This window comes from Gopherus evgoodei, chromosome 1 (genome assembly GCF_007399415.2).
Source record: "Gopherus evgoodei ecotype Sinaloan lineage chromosome 1, rGopEvg1_v1.p, whole genome shotgun sequence".
Taxonomy (NCBI): Eukaryota; Metazoa; Chordata; order Testudines; family Testudinidae; genus Gopherus; species Gopherus evgoodei.
In genome coordinates this window covers 196,269,536-196,291,964 of record NC_044322.1, presented here as the reverse complement: position 1 = coordinate 196,291,964, position 22,429 = coordinate 196,269,536, and the positions used below count along the sequence as shown (strand labels likewise).

At 41.6% G+C, this 22,429-nt stretch overlaps 1 protein-coding gene across 1 annotated transcript in view; it reads left to right on the top strand.

Moving 5' to 3' along the window:
• Positions 1-22,429, top strand: part of CD96 (CD96 molecule) — a 50,712-nt gene that overhangs the window by 14,731 nt on the left and 13,552 nt on the right. Inside the window, exons 4-12 of the mRNA XM_030581960.1 lie at positions 20-245; positions 4,046-4,101; positions 7,187-7,277; positions 7,630-7,812; positions 9,137-9,190; positions 11,588-11,632; positions 14,074-14,148; positions 19,153-19,227; positions 22,306-22,386. Coding sequence (XP_030437820.1) covers positions 20-245; positions 4,046-4,101; positions 7,187-7,277; positions 7,630-7,812; positions 9,137-9,190; positions 11,588-11,632; positions 14,074-14,148; positions 19,153-19,227; positions 22,306-22,386 — 886 coding nt within the window. The remainder of the gene's footprint in view (positions 1-19; positions 246-4,045; positions 4,102-7,186; positions 7,278-7,629; positions 7,813-9,136; positions 9,191-11,587; positions 11,633-14,073; positions 14,149-19,152; positions 19,228-22,305; positions 22,387-22,429) is intronic.

The window sequence follows — 22,429 nt, the reverse complement described above, 5'->3', positions numbered from 1 at the left end:
CTGTCCGTGTTTTAAACAGGGGGAAAATGGACGTGAAGAAACAACTCTTATAATCAAAGAGTTCTACCAGCAGGATGTGAATAAGACTAATAGCTTATTGTATAAGGAAAGAATTCAGCTGGGTCCAGATAATGCACTAAAGATTTCCCCAATCAAAATTGTTGACGATGGCAAGGTGTTCTCTTGCCGTGTGATGTACCATCCTGAAAGAATCCTGATGAACATCATCAAAGTGAAAGTATTTGGTAAGCGGTTTATGACAACTCTTCCTTTTTGCATTATAAAGACTTTTGATTCATGCTACGCAGACAGCCATTTTGTTCTTGTGAATTACTTCAGAAAATAAATCCACATTTCTTAACAAACACTTAAGACCAAATTTCCAATAATTGGTGCCAACACCTGCAACATGGAGGAAAGCATCTATGGAAAGTACCTTACTGGGTATACAAATAGACACTCAACATGCAAATAGGTGTGTAAGTAGCTCATTTGTATATGCAAGTTTGCATGGTAACAGCTGGGCATTCATGTACATTCACAGTCAAGCTCATTGTGCCCTTGTTATGGAGATCATATAAAATTGTAGCTCTTATTGGCTTGTGACCAGCTCAATTATACATCACGGCTAAGATTTTAGCAAGTGATTAGTAATTTGGGGTGCTTCTTTTTTTTTCTTTTCTTTTTTTTTTAATGCCTAACCAGAAACACATTAAAAGGGCCTGATTCTCAGAAAATTACTGATCCATCCACCCTCTGAAAATCAGAGCCTTTTAAATTGTCACAGACTGTGCACCCTCAAAATGAGGCATCCCATATCACTATTTTATCAAATCATGGTCTGTTCTGTTTCAAATAGTGTAGGAAATCTACTGCTGAAATACAAGTGGACAGCATTGTTTGCTGTGTCAAATACATGGGGAATTGAGAAGGATTAATTTGCTTATAGTACACTGAATCTTTGAAGGTACAACTCCAGGGTTGCTAAAATGAATGAGCATCTTGTGGAGGTGCTGTCAACATATCCATTATATAACCACCTGCTCTCAGGAGTCTACAACACATCTCACACTGAGCCAATGCTCAGAATGCAAAGATTCAGCAGGAAGCAATATTTTTCAAAAAAGGAAACTCTTTGGGGCTATCACATGCTGAGGTGAGACACAAAAATAGAAGTTGATAGTTTGAGATTTCCTCTTGTGCTTGTGTGAGTCAGAAATGGTTATTATGCTTAAAAAGTGACATTTGACAAATAATTAGTGTAACCTGGATAGTCTTTTGAGCACTGAAAAGTACTGAAACCACTGCAATTAGAATAGCTGCTTGTTCTGTGTATGATTAGTTAGACATTAATATCCTTTGCTTGCTGTTCATGTAAACTTGTGTCAGGGTGGCTGTGCACAGAGACACGTATACCAGCATGTTAGCAGGAAATGGGAGGGGGCAGAAGCAGAGCAGACTTCAGAATAAACTAGACAAACCAAAACCTTTTCCTATGCTCTTTGAGGGCCTTGCAGTAGCCTCAGCCCAACCCCTAGCAATTGGACTGGAGGAGAAGGGCACTTATATTGCTTCTGTCTCTGGCACTCTTCCCGTCCTGGTTCCCAGTCAGCAGAAAGGTTGGAGGGGGATTCAGAAGCTGACTTGAGGTCTCTCAAATCTTAGTCACACATGTTCAGAAGGCAAACAGAGTGCAGATCAGAGGGATTGCAGCTTGCTTCTCTTTCCCCTTGTTGTTAATTAATATTTTATCAGGTGTAAAGATTAGTGTTCACTCTCCTTTCTCCTCTACTATGGTGCATGTGTATGTCTATATTTTTATTACCTGAGTGCAGTGTTGGTATATGTGCTGTATACAATACTATGGGTTACACTCTGTCCAGCTGTTCTCCTTTTACACCTCAGACATGGTGTAGAAGGAGCAGAGACTGAATACAATTATTGCCATTAGAGTCCCTAATATGCATCATTCATTCCTAGCATAGGAGCTGGGATGGGGCAATCAGGGGGACTGGCCATAGTACACCGATTCAGCAGTCCCCAGATCTCGTATGGTCACTTGGGGATGACAACTAGTGATCTCAGGTGGCAGCAGCCCCTCCACTATGAGCTAGACAGAGAACGAAGGAGCTGTAGCTTTTTCCTTAAAGCCTCCCCATCTCACTGTTGTGTCCTGCTTTAACTTGGCACAGAAGAAACACTGACCCTGTGTGTAAAAGTCAATGATAGCAATTAAGTGTTATATTGGGTCTATGTTACAGTTCAAGTAAGATATGATATAAAAACAAAGCCAGGGACCTGATGGATTTATCTAGTGCTCCCCTCCATCCCCCGTAAAACATCAATAAGCAGTTGGGGGAGGGGTTAATAGAAGACTTCTGGAACTATGTGCATAGTGAACATGCCTTTTCTTGAACTGAGTGCTCTGAGTTAAGTTAGTGAGAATTGTTTTTCAAGTTTAACTTGCCAATGATTGACCAGTCAAATAAAAGTCCAACAGCAGAAATCACTGTGCTAGATACCGAATTCCTCCTGGTCCCAAAACATCTGTAAAGATCCTAGAAAGCTAAATGGATGCCAAACAATTGATAGAAGCTTTGAAGTTAGATGGAAAATTCCTTTTCTTGTAGATGCAGGATTGAATAGTTGCACACTAAACATAATATCATGAAACAGAGAAAATAGCATGGCCAGAAATCAACATGGACTTGGGAAAAAATGTATCCAGCTGTGATTTAAAATTAATATATACAAGGAAAGTGGGCAAAAATGGCTAAGATATAATAAATTCTGGCCTAATCTTCATCCAATATTCAAAATTTCTGAGGCTTGAAAAAGTGTGGCTATTTTCTTCCCAGACCGTTTTTGTTCATTCTGCTGTGCTGCCTAGTTAAAGCTATGGTAAGAAGCAGAATATCTAAAAGCACCAGCCTCCCAGTACAATATCTGGAGACAATAGTGAGAACCCTCCAAAACCCAGAAAAACCAATAAACCACAAACAACACCTGCAACATGTCACACACAACACAAACAACGCCCAAACCCCTGAAACTAAAACCTGAGCCAGTCCAAGTAAAACAAGTCAGCAAAACTGAATACACATGCAAAAGATTCCAAGAGCAATAAGATGTGACAAAAGAAAGCCAAGTTATGGATAAACATATCTGAACACAACAGCTTTGCATTATTCTGATGTGACAGACAGATGTGGGCAGAACTTCTCAGTGAAGTAATGCCATAGTGCTATAGAGGTAACCTGGGCAAACGTTTTGGGATAGAGAGTAAAGGCAATACAGCTGAAATCTGGAAAGATGTAAGCAGAAAATAGGAAGAATCAAAATTCTCAGAAGAAACCCTTGGTTACCTGAGATTTCTAGTCCAATTTTGCAGCCAAAAGAGGGTTAGAGAGTAAGTTCTGGTTGAGATAAGCATTTAATTTTGGGGGGGTTAGTTCAAATCTTTTGAGGTTCATTGTTCGCTAGCCACAGTCTGTCTGAAGTGTTGATAACTAAACCAGTAAGTCCTTAGATATTATTAGTGACCTGAACATTCCCTGGTGCAAGAATGCACCTTTTATTTTTGAATGATAGTTCAGCGACTTGTTTTAAAAAGAAAAAAAATCATTTAGACAGGCTTAAAAATATATGCAAGCTCATGTTAGTATAGTCAGCTGTACTCAAATGAAGCACACTGATGGGAAGAAAATGCTCCTAGCCTTCCTTCTCCTGTGGCTATGACCATCATCATTCTGTATATAAGATGTTATGAACTAATTTCTTGGCTACATATGTCTCAGATACTAGGATCATTAAAAACAGTAAAATATGTTACAGATCTTGTAATTGCTACTTCTAGTATATCCTAAGTGTCAGTCTCTTCCCCTCTTCATCAGTATTTAGTGTGTACTAACAACACATGTATGTAGTCATTATGTTGATCTTGGTATGAATTTTTAAAAAGATAATACTAAGACTCTTTCGAGAAGCTAAATTACTGTGGTTATTGCTGTCAGTTTCGTTAACATGTATTTTATTTGCTTTTCAGCCAAGCCGGAAATATCCATTACCCTCCAAAATAATTCCAGAGGCAGCATTGGGGAGGTGAGTGATTAGAATTGACAGAATGCTCAGGGACCACAGGAAGTCACATCAGTGATTTAAGTTCAGTATTTCATGTTCGTTCATCTGAGTTATTAGTGAATCAGCATATTGGTTGGAGCAGTGTGCTTTAACTAGACATAAAGAGCAACTATGCCTGCTACTGATTGTAAAAAATCGCAGAACATTTTTGCAAGAGTAAGTATGTTGACGCTTGACTGCACCTCCATAAGCATCCAGGAGGGAGTTGTTGAGGATGATCCAAGAGGATATTACTAGCAGTTTTGGTGATAAGAAACTGAACAAAGAAAAATTGAGGCTGTTTATCAGGAAAAATGTCTTTATAGAAAGCTCTATTTGGCTGTGGAACAGCCTCATAGGGGAACTGGTGGAAGTTCCCCAAATCACTTGAATAATTAGCTACTAATGGTTGATTAAAATTGATTGTTGGTAGGGTAAAAATGAAATGAGGCAAAATACCAAAGTTTGGTGTTTACTGTAGGGTACAATTCTGCATGGCCTTTGGGGGCGTAGGGTAAGGGGAGATGAGCACGAACAAAATCAGAGATAACAGAACCAGTAAGCTCATGAAAAATAAACAAAATGCAAATCCAAATCCTTTGCTAGTGGGCCTCTTGGGCCAAAGAAGAATATCGGCAAGCCTGCCTGATGAATATGTCATTGCATTGATTGCGATGATGCTGCTGTTTTTCCCCAGCTACTTTAGCCTCCATCCCAAACCATTGAAAACACTTTAGAAATTGGTGTGAAGCTCAGTTTTTCCTTGAGATTTTAAGCTAAACCCTAGGTCCTTGCAACAGCGATGTTCCAATTATAGAAAACTCATAACTCAATTATTGTGTTAGCCAATCACATTTCCTTCTGTTATTTGCTGGTGGAAGGAGGCAGGGAGATTCTTTCCACATGAATAGATTCCTGGAAAGCCAGTTGATTGTATGAACTGCAGGCACTAGCGTGCTGGGAGTAGTACTGCCTAAAGGCATTGAATAGCATGTTTGCCATGTCACTGAGCACAGCTAGGCAAAAGTGGCTGTGGAATCAGTGTTTTTTAAAAGGAGCTGGAATTCCACTTTGTACTCAAGTTGTTTCCAGTTATGTAACAGTCCCCATGGGGCTTTTTTACCAGCCAGTGCAAGTTGAAACAGCTCTTTAGCTACTCTAACTTCCCTTGGGCTCCGACCAGTCCTGGCTACACCCAACTGGCAGGCGAGGCCGTGGAAGAGACCCAGCCCCAAACATTGGTGGAGTCAGGCCCCCAGGCCCTGAATGTTGCTGGAGCGTGGGCACCACAGGCCCATACAACTTACCACCCTTGCCAAGATTAAGGTGGAGGTGTCCGTGTAGAGGTGACACAATACCACCTTTGCATGACCTATGTTTGCAAAATGCATCCTGTGTCTTAAATTGCCACACTCTTTGCCTAATGGCAGCCCTACTGAGTTTCTAAGGCACAACTCTCCATCTATCACTACCCTTTGCCCACAGTAATGTAGCTAGGGCACATGGCTCACATTGTCAGCAGAATCTTTACCCAAATTTTACACCTCAGATCATATTTAGTACAAAATGGATCAGTTGCCCAATGACCAACTGGTAACAGCATTCTCAAGAAATCTGTCTGCATAGTTTTTGACCAGCCAGATTTAGCCTTTTGATATGCAGACACCTGAAATAAGTTCTGTGAACTGAAGAGTCTGTTCTAACGTACATAAGCCACATCCATCCTGCTTTCAGATTAGCCACATGTCAGACACAAAGCATAGAACTGTCATCATTTCCCCCATGACCTATTTCAGTGCTGAATTTTCAATACCATTCAGTGTATTTTCAAGAGGTTTTACTTCTTCTCCTGCCCCCTCCAAATATTGAACACCTTCCTCCTCTGTTTTAGCCCTTCAAAGGAATAAAATCCAGTCTGGACAGCACTTGCCATTAAGAAGCACTGAAAAATGAGATTATAGTTAAGAAAGGACAAAGGGCTGTGGGGAGAACAGAAGGAAAAACATCAAGTACAGCATGACTTCAGAGATGACTTACGACAAGAAAAATATTTCAGTCTCCATCCTGAATGTGTGTTTGTAACCATTGTGGTGCATTTGGTGTCAATTTACATGCCTTGCTTTCTTCAGAAGGGATGGATGTGTAGTGTGTGACTGCCCTATAATAAAATAAACTTCTTACTTTTAAAGTAGAAGAAGGCTGAGCTTCTTTTAGCACTTCAAATGTTACAACACACAGGCAGCACTGGCATGATGAGGCTCCACATGCTCACTATCCATTAATATGTCTATGCCCCAATGTGGAGGCACCCCCTCTAGAGAGAGGCTAGTCCAATCTTCAGGTCTACCCAGTCTTTGCCTTTTGTTGGCTGCCACAAAACCCAATTAGGGGGTAAATGTGTCAGATGCTTGGGAGTAAGTATGGTCTGTCCTTTGCTATTCCACGTAGGGTGCAACACATAGGCTTCTGGTGTCTCTGTAATCTTTGACATAGGTGTACCCAGTTCTATGATAGCTAGTTCTATGTACTTTGCACATCCTTGTGCCAGGCGGTCTTTCTGAGGACCTATCAGAATATCTGAAATAAAAGAGGTTGTGCCCTAAACTTCCCTTTTTTTCTTTAGTGCATTGTCTGGACTTAGCTGAATTCTTTCCTTATACAATTGTTTTTTGGGGTTTTTTTAACATGGATATCTATCTATCTGCTAGGAGTAAAACTGAGAACCATCCCATCTCTCTCAAGCCACTAACAGAATTGGATAATGAATTTAAATCCTCCCAACCTGGCCCAGCTTTCACTCAAAGATCTATATTGAGGGTGAAATGTTTCTACATTCAGTTCAGCAGTCCCTTGAGCTTGATAAATCTTTCCTTTGCTTTAGAAATAGAAAGAACTAGATAAGAAATGTCATCATCCTAAAAGAGAAGTAAATGGTTGTTACTAAATGGGAATGGGCAATATGTTAGTACAATTTTTAATTATTATATTTGTAATGAATATTTCAGTAACACGAATCAAGTCAGAAATGTTTAGACTAATAACTTGACTTATTCTTACTATCCTATAGGCTAGTCTTACCTGTATTGTAAAGAAGGCATTTCCCAAGCCAAGCCTCACATGGTATGTGGATGGAGAGATTTTTAAAGACCAATTTGGAGGTAATAAATGTTAATCAGAAATAATATTCTTATAAGCCAAAAGAAAAGCAATTGGTGCTGCATTATGCATGTTAGGTGGAGGGTTTTGGGTACTTGTTTCAGTGCAGAAGGAACATCTATACTTCCAGTGAAGAACAGCTGACAAGCAGTGATGGCTCCCATGCAACAATTCCATTCATGGAAATGACAACTTGGAACAGTCATGTTTATCTGATTAAATCTTTGTACCAGATCTGAGTTAAGAAACCTTAAACTGTATGAGTTCGTTTTTCAGAGCTAGCATTTCGCACAGTTCTGATTTATGGGACAGGGCATAAAAGAAGGACTAATGGCTTTTCCATCTTACTCTCAGGAATATCTATTGAAGCTGAAAATCTGAAAGATGGTGAAGGTTTCTATGAATTGAGATCAATACTGAAGATACAAAGTACAAACCAGTCAGACACTAATCAGACTTTCTGGTGCATGTGTAGTTTTCCCTTTCAGGGGAATAAAACGTGGAATATTTCATCTGGAGAAATAATAATTTCTTCTGGTAAGTCATCTTTAATTACGACACATCTGAAATCTAAAATATTCAGAACACAGAATGCATTGAGCTTTCTTTAACTTAAAAAAAAATCCCAGGCTCAGGGAAATACAAGATTGTATGTATAGAACTTACATGAGCATGTGTCAGGCAATACTGCGTGTGCAGTTTCAAGGTAAGACCTTAACTGTGCTAAGGATCTGTCAAACATAAACTACAACAGCTTAAAAAAACAGTTGGCTTCCGCACATGTGGAAGGGAACTCATTCCATTTACTCTTACACCACTGCCTGTTACAGTCTTGAGCTAAGTATACACTGGCTTAGCTACAAGGCATCAGTACATTATTATTAACAAGCACTTTTCAATGTGAGCTCCTGGGGAAAGGCATGCATGTGCACAGTGAAGCTGTCTGGAAAGTCAAACCTCTGAGAGTTAAGACCAGATTATGTGCAGTGAGAGTAAGGGATGAAAAAGGCTCTGAAGACAGTCAAACCAATAGGTAGGATGCATGGAGCCCTCTCTGCATTCCATTAACAGCAGCTGGGTGCCTTGGATTCCACTATTGTGGGAGATGAATGGAGAACTCCCCTGCATTACACCTTCATGGACATGGGATCATAGCAGCCTATAGAGTAATTGCATTCCTGGGGATGCTGTAATGGCTGTGGGGCATCTCTTTTCCCACTCAGTAATTAAGGAAGGGTTAGCAGTCCACTGGCATTCAGATGCATGTGCACTGTTTCTCCGCCACCCTCGTTCCTCCCTAGTGCAAAGACTTTGTATTTGTCGCTGTGATGGGGACATGATTCATTCCTTAGTGACCAATGCCTACTACGTATGTCCAGTCTTAACTTTCAAATGTTAATGACTTTGTTGCTTTGCAGCCAGTGTTGGTCACATTTAGTTATTGGTATGCTTCCCAGTGAAGAATGTTTACATGCCAAGATTTTGAAAGGTTTCTGCAGGGGAGATAAGTGTGTCGAGGGATTGTCAGATGTATATAATTTAAAATAACTGAAAAGATTTTTTAAAAGTGATCTTCTTTTAAAACTCCAAATACTGATAAGGTCAGCCCCACGCTGAAGTTGTATCAACAATCAATCATTTCCAAACTTGACTATAGGATTTACTAATACCAACATAGTGCTCCTCAGTGCAAAAACTTATGAGTTTTTTTTTAAAAAGGAAAAATCATAGTGGTACTAAGATAGCTGCAATGTGATGCTTTTACCTTGTGGCACACCACAAGTGAATTATTTTAAAGATCTTATTATAAACACAAGTTTATTGTCTTATTTAAGAACTGATTTTATTTGGCTATTCCCAGGCCATGTATATAACAAAGGGCCATTTCCAGCTTTTACAACCACAGCTACAAAAGGTAAGATAAATTACTCTTCACTACATTTAGTATTGTGTTATTTGTTTTCCAACTGGTGCACTCATATACGTGCACAAGTTTCTAATGCTCTGTTTTCCTGCTGGAATAGTGGGCACCCAAACTTGCCATAGCATTTCTGGATGGACTGAACAGCATAGTTAGAATACTCTGCTTTGGTGCAATTATCAGAAGTTCAGAAAACAACAGAAGACTTAATTGTGCTGCTACCATCAAAGTTGCACCATTTTGAGCTGTGATCTATCATAGCTAATTCTCATAAGCTAAGCAGAAGGGAGCCTACTTACTCTTTGAATGGGACGTAGTTTAAGGATCACTGAAGGTTCTTCTGGAAGTTTGGGTTGGCAGTTGAATAGGTGGCTCTCAGTATTGAACTGATGCCTGAGAAGAACATTAGGTGGATACTGTTAACAACACTTCATTCATGTGATTAGGCACACTACCAAGTTCCTATACACTTGTGATTTTTAAAGAGTTAATGGCACATTTCACAACAGTCTGCTTGTTAATTCAGGCATCCGTTTTGACCAAATTCTTGCTTTCTGTCACTGTCAGTTCTGCTGATAGTTTCAGCTAGACAAATTATTCTTCACATCCCCGAACTTAGCTGCTGTTGAGTAGTATTGTTGGAGCAAATACTCCAGTGTGTTCCACACTAGAGATAACTACATTTCAGTGATTCGTTGAGTGATCTGCCTGTATGTATATATGTATGTGTCTATGTAGGTCTATATGTATATAGAAGAATCGGTGCATATTGAACTTGGAAAAAGGAGTGTCCAGTGCCCTTGTAGGCCAATGGTGTGAGAGGCAGTGAATACTTAAATGGTCATGAAAAGTGCTGCTGTTAAGTCATTGGTCTAATCTGGGTATGGGTTATATTAAATTTAAGAACATAAGAATGACCATACTAGGTCAGACCAATGGTCCATCTAGCCAAATATCTTGTCTTCCAACAGTGTCCAAGGCCAGATTCCTCAAAGAGAATGAACAGAACTAGGCAATCATCCAGTGATAAATCCCTTGTCATCCAGTCCCAGCAACTGGCAATCACAGGCTTAGTCACACCCAGAGCATGGGGTTGCTTCCTTGGCATTCTGGATAATATCCATTAATGGATTTATTCTCAATGAACTTTTTTTTTTTAAGTCTAGTTATAGTTTTGGCCTTCACAACATCCCCTGGCAATCAGTTCCACAGGTTGACTGTGTGTTGTGTGAAGTACTTCCTTTTGTTTGTTTTAAACCTGCTGCCTATTAATTTAATTGGGCGAGTCTTGTTTCCTGTGTTATGTGAAAGGGTACATAAAACTTTCTTATACATTTTCTCCACACCATTCATGAGTTTATAGACTTCTATCATATCACCCCACAGTCATCTCTTTTCAAAGATGAATAGTCCCAGTATTTTTAATCTCTCCTTATATGGAAGCTAAAAACAGTACCAGATGAAACAAGAAGAAATTTCAATCTGCACAGAGAAGCCTGCTGTCTCCTATTAACTAACATATAGTGGCTTTTTCAGATACAGTGCAGTGCATTCTGCAGTATATATCAGAATTTCAGTTTCAAAGCTTTACTCCTAGTTATGCACCCTTGTAGCAGCCTAAATGATTCCCCTCCCTCCTTGGTGTTCACTAGAATTATACAAACCCTACAGAGTCCAAGTTACTGTGGGCACATGAACCTGCAGTGTTTTGTGGACAGGAGCTGTCAATGGCACAGCCCCTGCTTGAAGATTCTTGTCATACAGAAAAAGAACCCTCATCCTCTTCACCTTCACAGCAGTTGGTCCTCCCCTCCTGTTTCAAGGACATCGTGCTTACTTTGGACATACTCAGGGAAAGTTGATGACCTACTCTCCTCCCTTTGGGATTCTCCTTGAGCTGGATGTGGCCTGCCCCTCAAGGGTGTATGGAAGACTCCAATGGGGGAGTGGCCTTCTGGTGTCCCCATATAGGAGAAAGGAGAGGGGACTTGTTCTGGCTGTGGAACCTGGTCAATAGCATCAACCCAACTGAAGAACACACACTTAAACCTGGCCTAAGGTTTGCCAAATAAGCGATGATGTCAGGGGGGTTGAATATCTGTAGCAACATTGCACACAACCCTTAGGTTGACCACATTTGTTTGTTAGCATGCTCCCCCATAATCACCTGTTAGAATGGCATGCATAGATGAATGGCTTTCAGCTTTTCCTTGCTTATGAGTCTCTGCATCTCCTGATTATATTGATTTCTCTGAAAGATCAGTGTGAGGTTTTGTAAATTGCCTTGTGCCTTTGGAACCCTTAGTGGCTCTATTTTCAGGAACATAATAAATGACATTGCTGTACTGAAAAAGCTATTTAAAAGTCCTTGTTGGATTTGGTTGCTTATAGATCCTGAAATTTCAACATTTCCATCAATAATCATGGCTACCACAGGTAAAATATTTCATCCTATTTTTCTGCTAATAGATTCTTGTCTGTACTTGACCTGTGCTTATGCATCAGGCACACAATGAGGCAAGACTGAGAATCACAGTTCAGAATGTGTTCATGCTCTAGTGCAGGGATCGGCAACCTATGGCACACGTGCCAAAGACTGCACGAGAGCTGATTTTTAATGGCACACTGCGGCCTGCCGGGACTCCACCGTGCCATTAAAAATCCTGCCAGCGCGGCAAGCCACAGGGTCCGCACTCCCCGGCCAGAGCATCCAGCCAAGCGCAGCAAGCCTCTGGCCCCTTCCCCGCCTTCCCCCCTTACCCCTGGAGCCCTGCTGCTGCGCATGCAGCCCTCTGGGAGCCAGGGCTGCGCGCTCCCGCGGGGCAGCATTTGGCTCCGTGGGGAGGGAAAGACGCTCCCCGCTCATCCGGAGCCCTGCTATTGCGCACACAGTGCTCTGAAGGGCGAGGCTGTGTGCTCCCATGGGCAGCATATCTGGCTCTGCCTGGAGCCTCATGGAAGGGGTCCGGGGCTGGGGAGGTTGGATAAGGGGTGGGGGCAATCAAGGGACAGGGAGCAATGGGTTGGAAAGGGGGTGGGATCCAGAGGGAGGGGTGGCTAGGGGAAGGGGTCCCTGGAGGGGACAGTCAGGGAGCAGGGCGGATGGATGGGGCATGGGAGTCTGGGATCTGTTAGGGGTGAGGGGTGGATAGGGGTCAGGGCAGTCAGGGGATAGGGAGAAAGGAGGGTCCTGGGGGGCCAGTTAGGGTGGGGGGTCTCTGGAGGGGGTGGTCAGGGGACAAGGAGCTTGGGGGGGTTGGATGAGTTTGGAGTTCTGGGACGCTGTCAGGAGGCAGGGGTGTGGAGAGGTTGAGGCAGGCAGGGAGCGGGGGGGTTGTATGAGTCCAGAGTTCTGGGGGTTCTGTCAGGGGGCGGGGAGTGGTTTGATATGCATGGGAGTCCAGGGGGTCTTTCTGGGGGCGGGGGTGTGGATAAGGGTCTGGGCAGTCAGGGGACAGGTAGTGGGTAAGGTCCTAGGGGGGCAGTCAGGGGACAAGGAGCAGGGAGGCTTAGATAGGGGATGGAGTCCTGGGGAGCAGTTATGGGCAGGGGTCCCAGGAGGGGGTAGTCAGGGGACAAGGAGCGGGGGGGTTGGGGGTTCTGAGGGGAGCAGTCACCCAGCCCTCTGACCTGAGCCCTGACCCCCACACACACCCAGCCCTGATCCCTGTACCCCCACACACCCCCCATGCCCCTGCCCTGAGCCCTGTACCTCCCTCATACCCACTCAGCCCTCTGTTGACTCTTTCAGCCCCGCCATGACCCCAGCCCTGACTCTGGCACCCCCCACATCCCCAGCCCCCACACATCCCATGCACCTCCCACATCCCCACCCCCACCCTGAGCACCAAATTAAAAAATAAAGTAAAATACTTTATAAAAATCTTATTACTGTTACAGATAATTGATATGGTGGTGATAGAGAGGAGATAGACCAGAAGTGAAAAGTACCCCTGCACTCAAACATCATAACTGCACGTCTTCACTATTAATAAGAGCCATATGTTCCATATTCAATATTAATGTATCACCAGACATGTCATAAATATGAAGTTCCTACCCTCACTGCAAGGTTTCTAGATTTCACTTTTCCATTTGGTCCAATTCTGCATCCCCTAACTCAAATGGTACAACATGACTGTTGGTTGGTAAAATTAGTTTTATGTGTGGTTCTTAGTTGACAGGAATCCATGAATATTTGCTTAGAAGTTTAAATTGATTATGACCTCATTGTTGCAACTTCATGGATATGTAATCCACATAACATTAGCATGGGCTACATATAGTGTTATACAAAGGAAAGCCTTTCTGTAGTGACCACTTAATAGGTCTAATTAACAATGCCACCATTCCTGGGCTAAAACAAGCTTAGAGATAATGGTATAATTTTCATTTGTATCAGTTACTGTGTCCTGCCTTACTGTGTCCTGCCTCTCCTTTTGAAAGAGTTTGGAAAACACCAGACCTGCTTGGTAATCCAAGATGTCAAGGCTAAAACTGCGAAGACCTTGTTTGACTAGATTGAAAGTGGGAATAAAGAGCATACAGCACTCACCCCACACACAAACCTAGCAACCTTAGATACTTAAAAATAGTGCACATAGCTAGCCTATTCAAAAAAGTATTTCTATTATCATCCGCAGCCTCCTCCTCTGACTGTCTTGTTAATTTTCTACATTTATGTAATTCTCTTAAACTTAAATATGCATCTGCTCTTAAACTTCAATAGGCTTGGAGCAGAGTCTCTAACTGTATGTTAGCACTGGGCTTAGTACAACAGTCTTGACCTTGGTTGGTTACTCTAGGTGCTACTGTAATAATAATACCAAGCATGCCATGAACTAAATGCCTTATCACATAATATTTCTTTTACATAGGACTTCAAACTACATCTTCAACTTCCTTAGACTTCACAAGCCCAGTAACCTCTGAATCTGTTTCCACTGCACGAAGTAAGTGTAACCCTTCTGCCCCTCTGAGTTGGCAGCAACAAGGGCCGGGTTCAGTATCCAGGGGTTCCGTTTCAGTAACAAAATGCATAACTGGCTCGAGCCCCCACCCAGTGACCTGGGACACTCACATACCACACCCCCCTGGGCGCCTCTAGGAGGCAATACTTCCCCTCTCGCAAGCACGGAGTCTGAGTGTAGCAAAATCTTTTTAATAAAGGAAGGAATTAATGCGGCATCCCATTGGAGAAACACCACAAACAGGGTTATAACACAAACTATAAACAAAAACCCACCTCCAAGTACGTTTGGCACTGTCCTTTTTCCCCTTAGAGTTTTAAGTCCAATCACCCCAAAGTCCAACAACCCAAAAGTCTCTGGTCAATGCCACCCCAGAGTTTGAGAGTTTATCTGTAGAGATCCCTCCCCCCAGCCTGGGTAGAAAGGGGCACCTTACGTGGTCCGGGGCCAACTGCCCTGCCTCTCCGTGGGTTCTGCTTCCGCCTTCTCCATGAACTGCTCCGCTTTACCAGCTGCTCCACGCTGCTCCTCCAGCCGTCCTCAGAAACTGCTCCGCTCCACCAGCTGCTCTGCTCCATGAGCTGCTCCAGTTCTCTCTGCAAACTGCTCGGCTCCACCCATCCCACAGCTACTCCGCTCTGCCAGCAGCTCTGCTGCCACCAGCTGTCCCCACAACTGCTCCACTCCACCAGCTGCTCTGTTCCACAGCATATCTTCAGGCTCCCCCACTAGTTAGCACAGTACTCAGTGCTCTCAGCTCAGTTATTTCAGCTCTTTAGTGATCTCAGCTCTTAGTGGGGGAGCCCCAGTGCTAGTGCACCGTTAGTCCAAAGTGAGTTGAGTTCAGCTCAGTAACCTGTATTTAGATTCTTGAGGGAATGAAAAAAATCAACTCTGACATTCCACAGTGGAGAGAGGAGAGGGTGGAACTGGTGCTTCTGGCTCCACAAGGAGACTGCACCACCAGGCACAGATACCTATCCCCAGCCTCTCTCAATTCACTGGGTTTTGGAACCCATGTCCCTTGTCTAGCAAGTACCACCCAACTGAGGGTGAGTCATTTGTCACCAAGCAGTCCCACAGGTCAGCAGTCTGGGATAGGGTAGGCGTGCCTATGCAAATACACTCTCTGACATTCTTTCCACCAGATGTAAGGGTAGAGCTTATCCTGACTCTGCTTACATAAGTATGATTCAGGTTCATTCTTGTGTCCGAAATGGTTTCTGTATTGCTGCAGGAATTAAAGAAAAAAGTTAAATACAGATAGACACTAAATAACTGACATCAATTTTTTGGCAAAAATACACAACTTATATTTACACCATAGGTATAATCCTATTCCACACTGTGTTACAATCTGGTAGTTTGCAGTGTAGATGGTCCCATAAAAGGTATTACCTCACCAACCTTGTCTCTCTAATCTGATAGTTGGCAGTTTAAGAATAAACTGATGTGAGAAATCATGGTTATGATGTAGTAGTATGTATTGTTTGTTTCAGAAAATATGCACCAGTTTTAGAAAGTGAATTGAGCAAAAATATTGTGTATATATGTTTTTATAATTAAAAAGATATTTGAAAATGGGACTATATTACAGATACTGAAAGTTCACACTAAGTATTGGAGCACCAGAGCATCCACAGAGTGCGTAGAGAAATAAAATATTTACAATGCATGACTCAGCTTAGTGATTTCCTTTCTTCCATCTGCGGCAGCCTTAGTGGGTCTTGCTGATGCTCAGGTTTGCATGATGAAATATGACTCAGCTGGAAGCAGAGCTGGGTAAAATTTTCACACCTTTTTTTTGGTTTAAAAAAAAAAGCAGATTCAGCTACCCCAAAACGTTTCACAAATTTGTGTTAATTTTGCCAAACTGCTTAAGTAAAAAAAGAGTAAAACATTTCAAAATATTTTCATTTCTACACTTTCAAAATGAAGCATTTTGGTTTTTTGTCTGAAATTATTTTTTGTTAAAAAAATTGCTTGAATTTTACTTAAATTTTTTTTTTAAAAAAATGCTCAAAATCAAAACAAAACATTTCATTTCAGGTTGAAAAAATATATGTTTGGTCCTAAACTATCTCCCTCATCCCCTCCCCGCCACACACGCACGCACACACTTTTTTGGAATTGCCATTGAACCAAAAAAATCTATTGTTCACCCAGCTCTAGTTGAAAGTGTAATGCAGGATTTTATTCAAACTCCCCTGGAGGGATTAGCTCACAACAAATGTCTCTGGTGTACACCTGACAACTCTATGACAATCCCATGAATCAAAGCAGACTAAATTCTGAGCCTCTTACATATGGTTTGGCCCTGATGGTTTGGAATAACAAGGTCCTTCCTAGAACCAAGAACCTTCTAGTCATCGAAACACTGCCTTTTTAAGGGTTGTTTGCATTATGAGGCCCAGTTGTCTGTCTCTCCCTCCAGCAGCTTGTATGATCCAGGATTAGGCAGGCATTCTTTCTTGTCTTGCTAGCAATAGGCTGTAGACTTACTGGCACATAATGCACAAATGAAACAACCCCAGAACGTTACCCCAGAATGTAAAAGACAAACCACATGCTGTGAAGAATGGCAGACCCCGGGGCATGGAAAAGAGTTAGTGCAACAGACTACTCTAGTCTCATCGTCCTCCTCAGAGCAACACCATAGTCATGGCTCACAAATGAAAATATATTTGTATATTACAATACAGACAGTGCTCAGTGTCAGCTGTACTGTGGGCATTGGTCTTCTGTCATCTTAGACTTCAGAGAAGGGCAGACACTACATATCTGAAGTACATAGAACATAGAGCAAAAGTGATTGTTTTTCTTTTCTTTTAAATTCAGCTTCTCCAGTGTCATATGGCTGCAGTGCACCCAGTTTGACGTAGTGGGCTGTTTCCATAATGAGTGTTTATCCTCTTAATTACACTAATTACACTCAAACATTAAAGCTTTTCAGAAGGTTGCCTATCCCAGAATACACATTTGTTAGTTCCATACCTACCTGTAATAACAAGCTGATTCAGCAAGAGCTCTTACCTTGGCTAATTCCACCTCTTGGGTCAAATTCAGCCCTCCAGGAGGCTGTACCACTCCTGTGGAAGTCAGTGGGAATTGTCTCCACTTTCTGAAGAGATGAATCTGGCCTGAAATATGTAAAGGTATCTTTAGCAGCTTCACTTACATGTGATGGCAAAAGACCAACGCTCTTGATTCTGGTATTGTAAATATTCCTTAAATTGTGGAGTGTGACTATGCAAATTAGCTTAGCGTAACAATACTTACACAGACCTGTAGACAGACATTGGCAGCCTGGGTGAGTGATGACACCAGAGGCAGAAACTGAATGGCTTAGTAATAACATATACTTTGAGAAGGTAAGAAGATAGTGTAAAATAAAGTGGAGAATCTAAACAGGTTCAAAGACATAGAAATAGTAGCAAGATGCCAGCTGGATTATGTGGAGGCAAGCAAAGAGCTGCCAAACAAAATGTGTAACCTTGACAGCTCATCTCTCAAGCTTGACCAACATAAATTAGTCCAATAAAAGATTTATTACCTCAGCCTCCTTGTGAAATAAATAAATAAAATAAATGAAAACCTTTTAGCTTGCTTGCAATATGCAAATATAAATGTCTGCCACCCAAATAAGGCTTCAGCTACACTACAGATATAAATGAGCCTGTGCCAACCTAATTAGAACATGTTATAACTGGCTCAGGAATTGGTAAAAAGCTGTGATGTAAACAGGACTTTGGCATGTCTTATCTCCTGTAAACAGGGAACAACTGTGTTGGAGCTGGTTCCCCTGACTCAATTACAGTTGCACAATAGACAGGGTCTTTGGGTGTATGGGTGACCCAGTGCTCTGCATAACACTGCTCCTTCCTTTCTAATAACTCACTCACTTCTTTCCACACCAGTGTCACCATAGGCTTCTTCAGAAGATGCCCTGGGAGTCAACTGAGTTCGTGAGCAGAGGATTTGCCTTCTAAATCCTCATTAGTATAAAAGTTGTTTGATTCAACTTCTTATTTCACAGCACTCTTATTGAAAATCCAGGAGACAGCTGGTTTCAGGGAATTGATACAAGCAGAGAGTGCACACAAATAGATTGGAAGGCTGTAAGGGGGCAGGATTGGAGCTCTTGCAAGGGCAGCCTGTTCTATGCTTAGCTTTCATGTTAATCCCTCGTGTGCAGCACCCGAAGACACTTGCATTTTGTGTGTTAGGTAATAGCTTTGTCTCACCTTCTCAGGCTTGCAAACATTCTCCGATGACTTAGTGCCATTCTTGCAGAATCAGACAGGTGTCAAGAAGGACTGACATTTTTAGCAAGTCTGAAATAAGCCATCTGGGAGGTTGCGTGTTATCTGCCAGAATGTCAAATTCCTGATAAATAGCTGGTTCAGCTCTAGCCTATTTAGCATTTCACTTGATTCCTTTTGATCTGTTAAATGGAGAATTGGAATTGGCTTTTACGAAAGTCCTGATAGTCACTATCTCAAAACATCATCTTGCTAGAGCTGGATAAAACATGGGTTTGTTTCATAGATGTTCATGCAGAGAACCTTTTCCACAGTTTTGATTCATGTATGTTTGGCTTCAGTTTTGAACGAGCCCCAAAACTCAATTAAAACCACCAAGTTTCAACTGATTTCCCATTGAAATGATAAATCAGTTCACATTTCTCAAAACTCAGACTAGGTTCGTTAGAAATGTTCACAAACTTGAATCATCCTTTCATTAAATCATGCTGTGTTTCTACTTGATGACAAAACCCCAAACCTTGCTTTGGGTTTCTGTAAAGAAAGTCCCATCCAGTTCTGTATCATCATGCTTGTCTGTGAATTAACCAAAACTGCTGATATTAGATGAAACAGCCATTAATCATCATCCAGTCAGGAGACAGTGAGGAGAGTCTGAGGAATGGTAAGCACAACAATGTTGTCTAGCACAACTTTTGCAAACTGCTGCTTTGTTTTCCAACAGGCCAGTTTGATTCTCCCACAGATACACAAGGCTATACCAACACCATAGCCACCAGTGAAAGTGAAACATCACAGCGTAAGTAGATGATACCTATCTCTCTGGGTATATTTTTCCTTGTAAGATTTCATTAAATAAAAGATTCTGGATAAAGAAGGCTGGAAACTGAACGCTTAGAGCAGCAATGCAAACTTACCCAACACTGTGCTTCAAATCTAGTGGGACCAGGGAATCAGCTCCAATGGCAGAGAGTAGCTCAATCTCAATTTGCCCATTGAACCATTGATCTTTTTGCTGAGTGTCAACATTTGTGGTGGTAATAGGCCATCACGTGGCAATGGTTTTCAGTCATTAGTCAAGGAAAGACCACTGACCTGGTTGCAAAAGATTTCCTAGTTCAGGATCATTCTTTTGAGCCAGCTAGTCTCTAAGTATTAATGTTTTCATAGGCTGTAATGTTTGTGAGGCTGAGGCATGAGTGCTGCCTTACAAGCCATGAGAAGAAATCCCCTATGGCATGTTATTCTGTTTGTAATGGTTCACACACAAAAAATAAGGATCAAACAAGCTAATATTGATCGCTCACACCAAAACTGTTTCTGACACATGTTCCTGAATGTTATTTTGTGTTATAATGCAAAGTCTGATATTGGATACACATGGGGCTGTATTCCTGACAGGAATTCCTAATAAGATTTTTTTTCTTTCCCCTCCACCAGTAGATTTATTTCAATACACTTAGAAGAACTTAGCAACTTAGAAAAAAAGACATAACAAAAACCTCTTTCTTGAAATGACCTGGGTGAACAGCTGGCACATGAACCCAAACCTTCCCCTAGCTCACTTACTTCAGGTTTATTGATTTGAACTTATGCAAGTCGCCGCTGGGTGCAAACTGTGCTCTAAAACAGGTAGCATCACATTGTGCTGCTTGCCGTGACCACTCCAAAGTGTAATTACTAGGCCACAGGCAGGAATCTAGAGTTGGAATTGGGTTGATGATCTTTGAAGTTAATACTCAAACCTCATGTTTACCTAGTCCTCTCCACCTCCACCTTACGCATTCCCAACTAAAGCTCCTGTGGTCAGCGGCGTATTATCACCTAGGCCGACAAATTTGCAGGAGTGGCAAATTTATAATAGCAGCATTTTTGTAATCGCAGCATCAGTGACGCCACGATTCTACCAATCATAGAAACCACCAATGACGGCACGACGCCATTTAGTAAACATACTCACAAGAATCCTAAACTGCTCTGGACCCCTGTTTGAATGCAGAGTTTGGGTCCATGCGTGGTCCTGCACTATAAGCGAAATCAGACTATACAGACGTGTGTTCGAGGGAGGGTCCGCTGTAATTGTAATTTTATTTATAATAAAACTTCTAAATGTTCTATTATTTTAATGATATTTAGATTGATTTTAGTTCAAACGAATTTGTAAAAAAACTAAAACGAGTTCCTACGGGGCCGGGAGCGGCAATTATTTCAGGGCCTAAGGGAGGCAAAATCATTAATCCGCTGCTGCCTGTAGTTGGTGTCTGTGGACTTCACCAGCATAAAATAAGGTCTCATGCAGCACATGTGGGAAATTATAACTTGCTAACAAAATATATATATCAAAAGACACTAAAGCTAATATTTTTAAAAGTTTCTGTGTAGTGATGATAATGAGCATTGAGGTATTGGATCAGAAGAGCAAGGCATGAGTTTCTCAGAAGCTATGTGGAATCATTGGTTTAAATCTAGTTTGGGACAGCTGTGACCATAAATTGTTTCCATATCTGGTATCATTGGTGGCCTGTGCAAAATGGGTCACATTTCAATTTATCGCTGACAGGATGACAAAAATCACTTCCTCCTCCGCTCCCCACCACCACCACCGAAGTGGCATTAATTGGCCAAGCTTTGTCGTAGCAGAGAGGGCAAACACTAAAAGGGTCTTGGAGTTTGAACTGCGCTTTCACCAATAATGGTGATCAGTGGTTTCATGTCAGGTCTATGGTTCACTGGCAGGGCACTTGAGAGGAAGCTGTTTCTGTCTAAGCTATATGTGTCATCATATGCAGGACTTGAGTCTTCAGGCCTGTCAGGGCAGGAATTTTCCTCAGCGCCCAAATTGAAACTAAAAACGTTTATAAATAATGTCAGGCATAATGTTAAAATTAAGGTAGGTCCTTGGGCAGAACCAGAACATGGAGAGGGTAGTTATAACATATTAAATATATTAGTGGAGAACGCAAGCAAAGCAAAGAGAAGCAATGAGTTCATGAGACATCTGAATGGGATAAAGCCCTAGTGACAAAAAATTTAGCTAAACCATGGATAAACAAAACAAAAACATTGTATCAGATAGTTTCCTTTTTAACGAAATCCGTTTATCTATAGTGTGAGGGACATTTTAATAATAATACTTCATTTCTTTCACTCTTGATTTTATTTTTGTGTATTTAGATTGCAACTCTTCAGGGCGAGGTGTGTCTGTTGACTGTATTTGAATAGTGTCTAGCACAGTGAGGCCCTGATCCCAGCTGAATCCTCTCTATGTGCTGCCATAGTACAAATGGAAAACACTAATAAGAATAAATATGTAATGCTGTTCAAGCTTCTATATAGAGCGATTAAGATTTTGCAGTAAATGAATATCTCTGGGGTTTTTTATATCCTGCTCATCCCCATGGGAACTAAGCACGTATTATGTTTTGATAAAGTAAGAACTGATGTAAACTTCCATCTAAAACTTGAACTGAATTTTTAAAAAGATGCACAATATTTGATTAATGTATTAAAAAAATTCTTTGACTTCTCTGTTCTGGTCAGAACCAAAAAAAACCGCATGTCCTGGAAGTCTCATGTAACGCTAGGGCCATTGTCTTTTTTCTTTTTTCTTTTCAATTATTTAATCTCCCACAGGTTGTTTGTGCGGCTCTTGTGGAATTAACAACCTTATTTTGCCAATTAAGTATTGCAATGAAATTTATATTTGAGTATAGTAGGTTTAGGCACCAGACATTATACATAATTTTTTTAGGCTGGTCTGCTATTTCATTTACTGCCAGAGTCCAGAAAAGAAAAGGACATAAAATAGCAAAACTAAGCCTGATGTGGCAGTAATGGCTTGTAAAGTAACTTCTGAAAATGGATTGTTTTTAAATAGGACTGAGTGACCCTACTACTGCAACCCAACAGAGCAACGTGAATACAACCCTCTCCAGGGAGAATGTAACCCTACCGCACTGTAAGTGTTGGGGCAGATCTAGAATGTATGCCGTTGTGTAGTT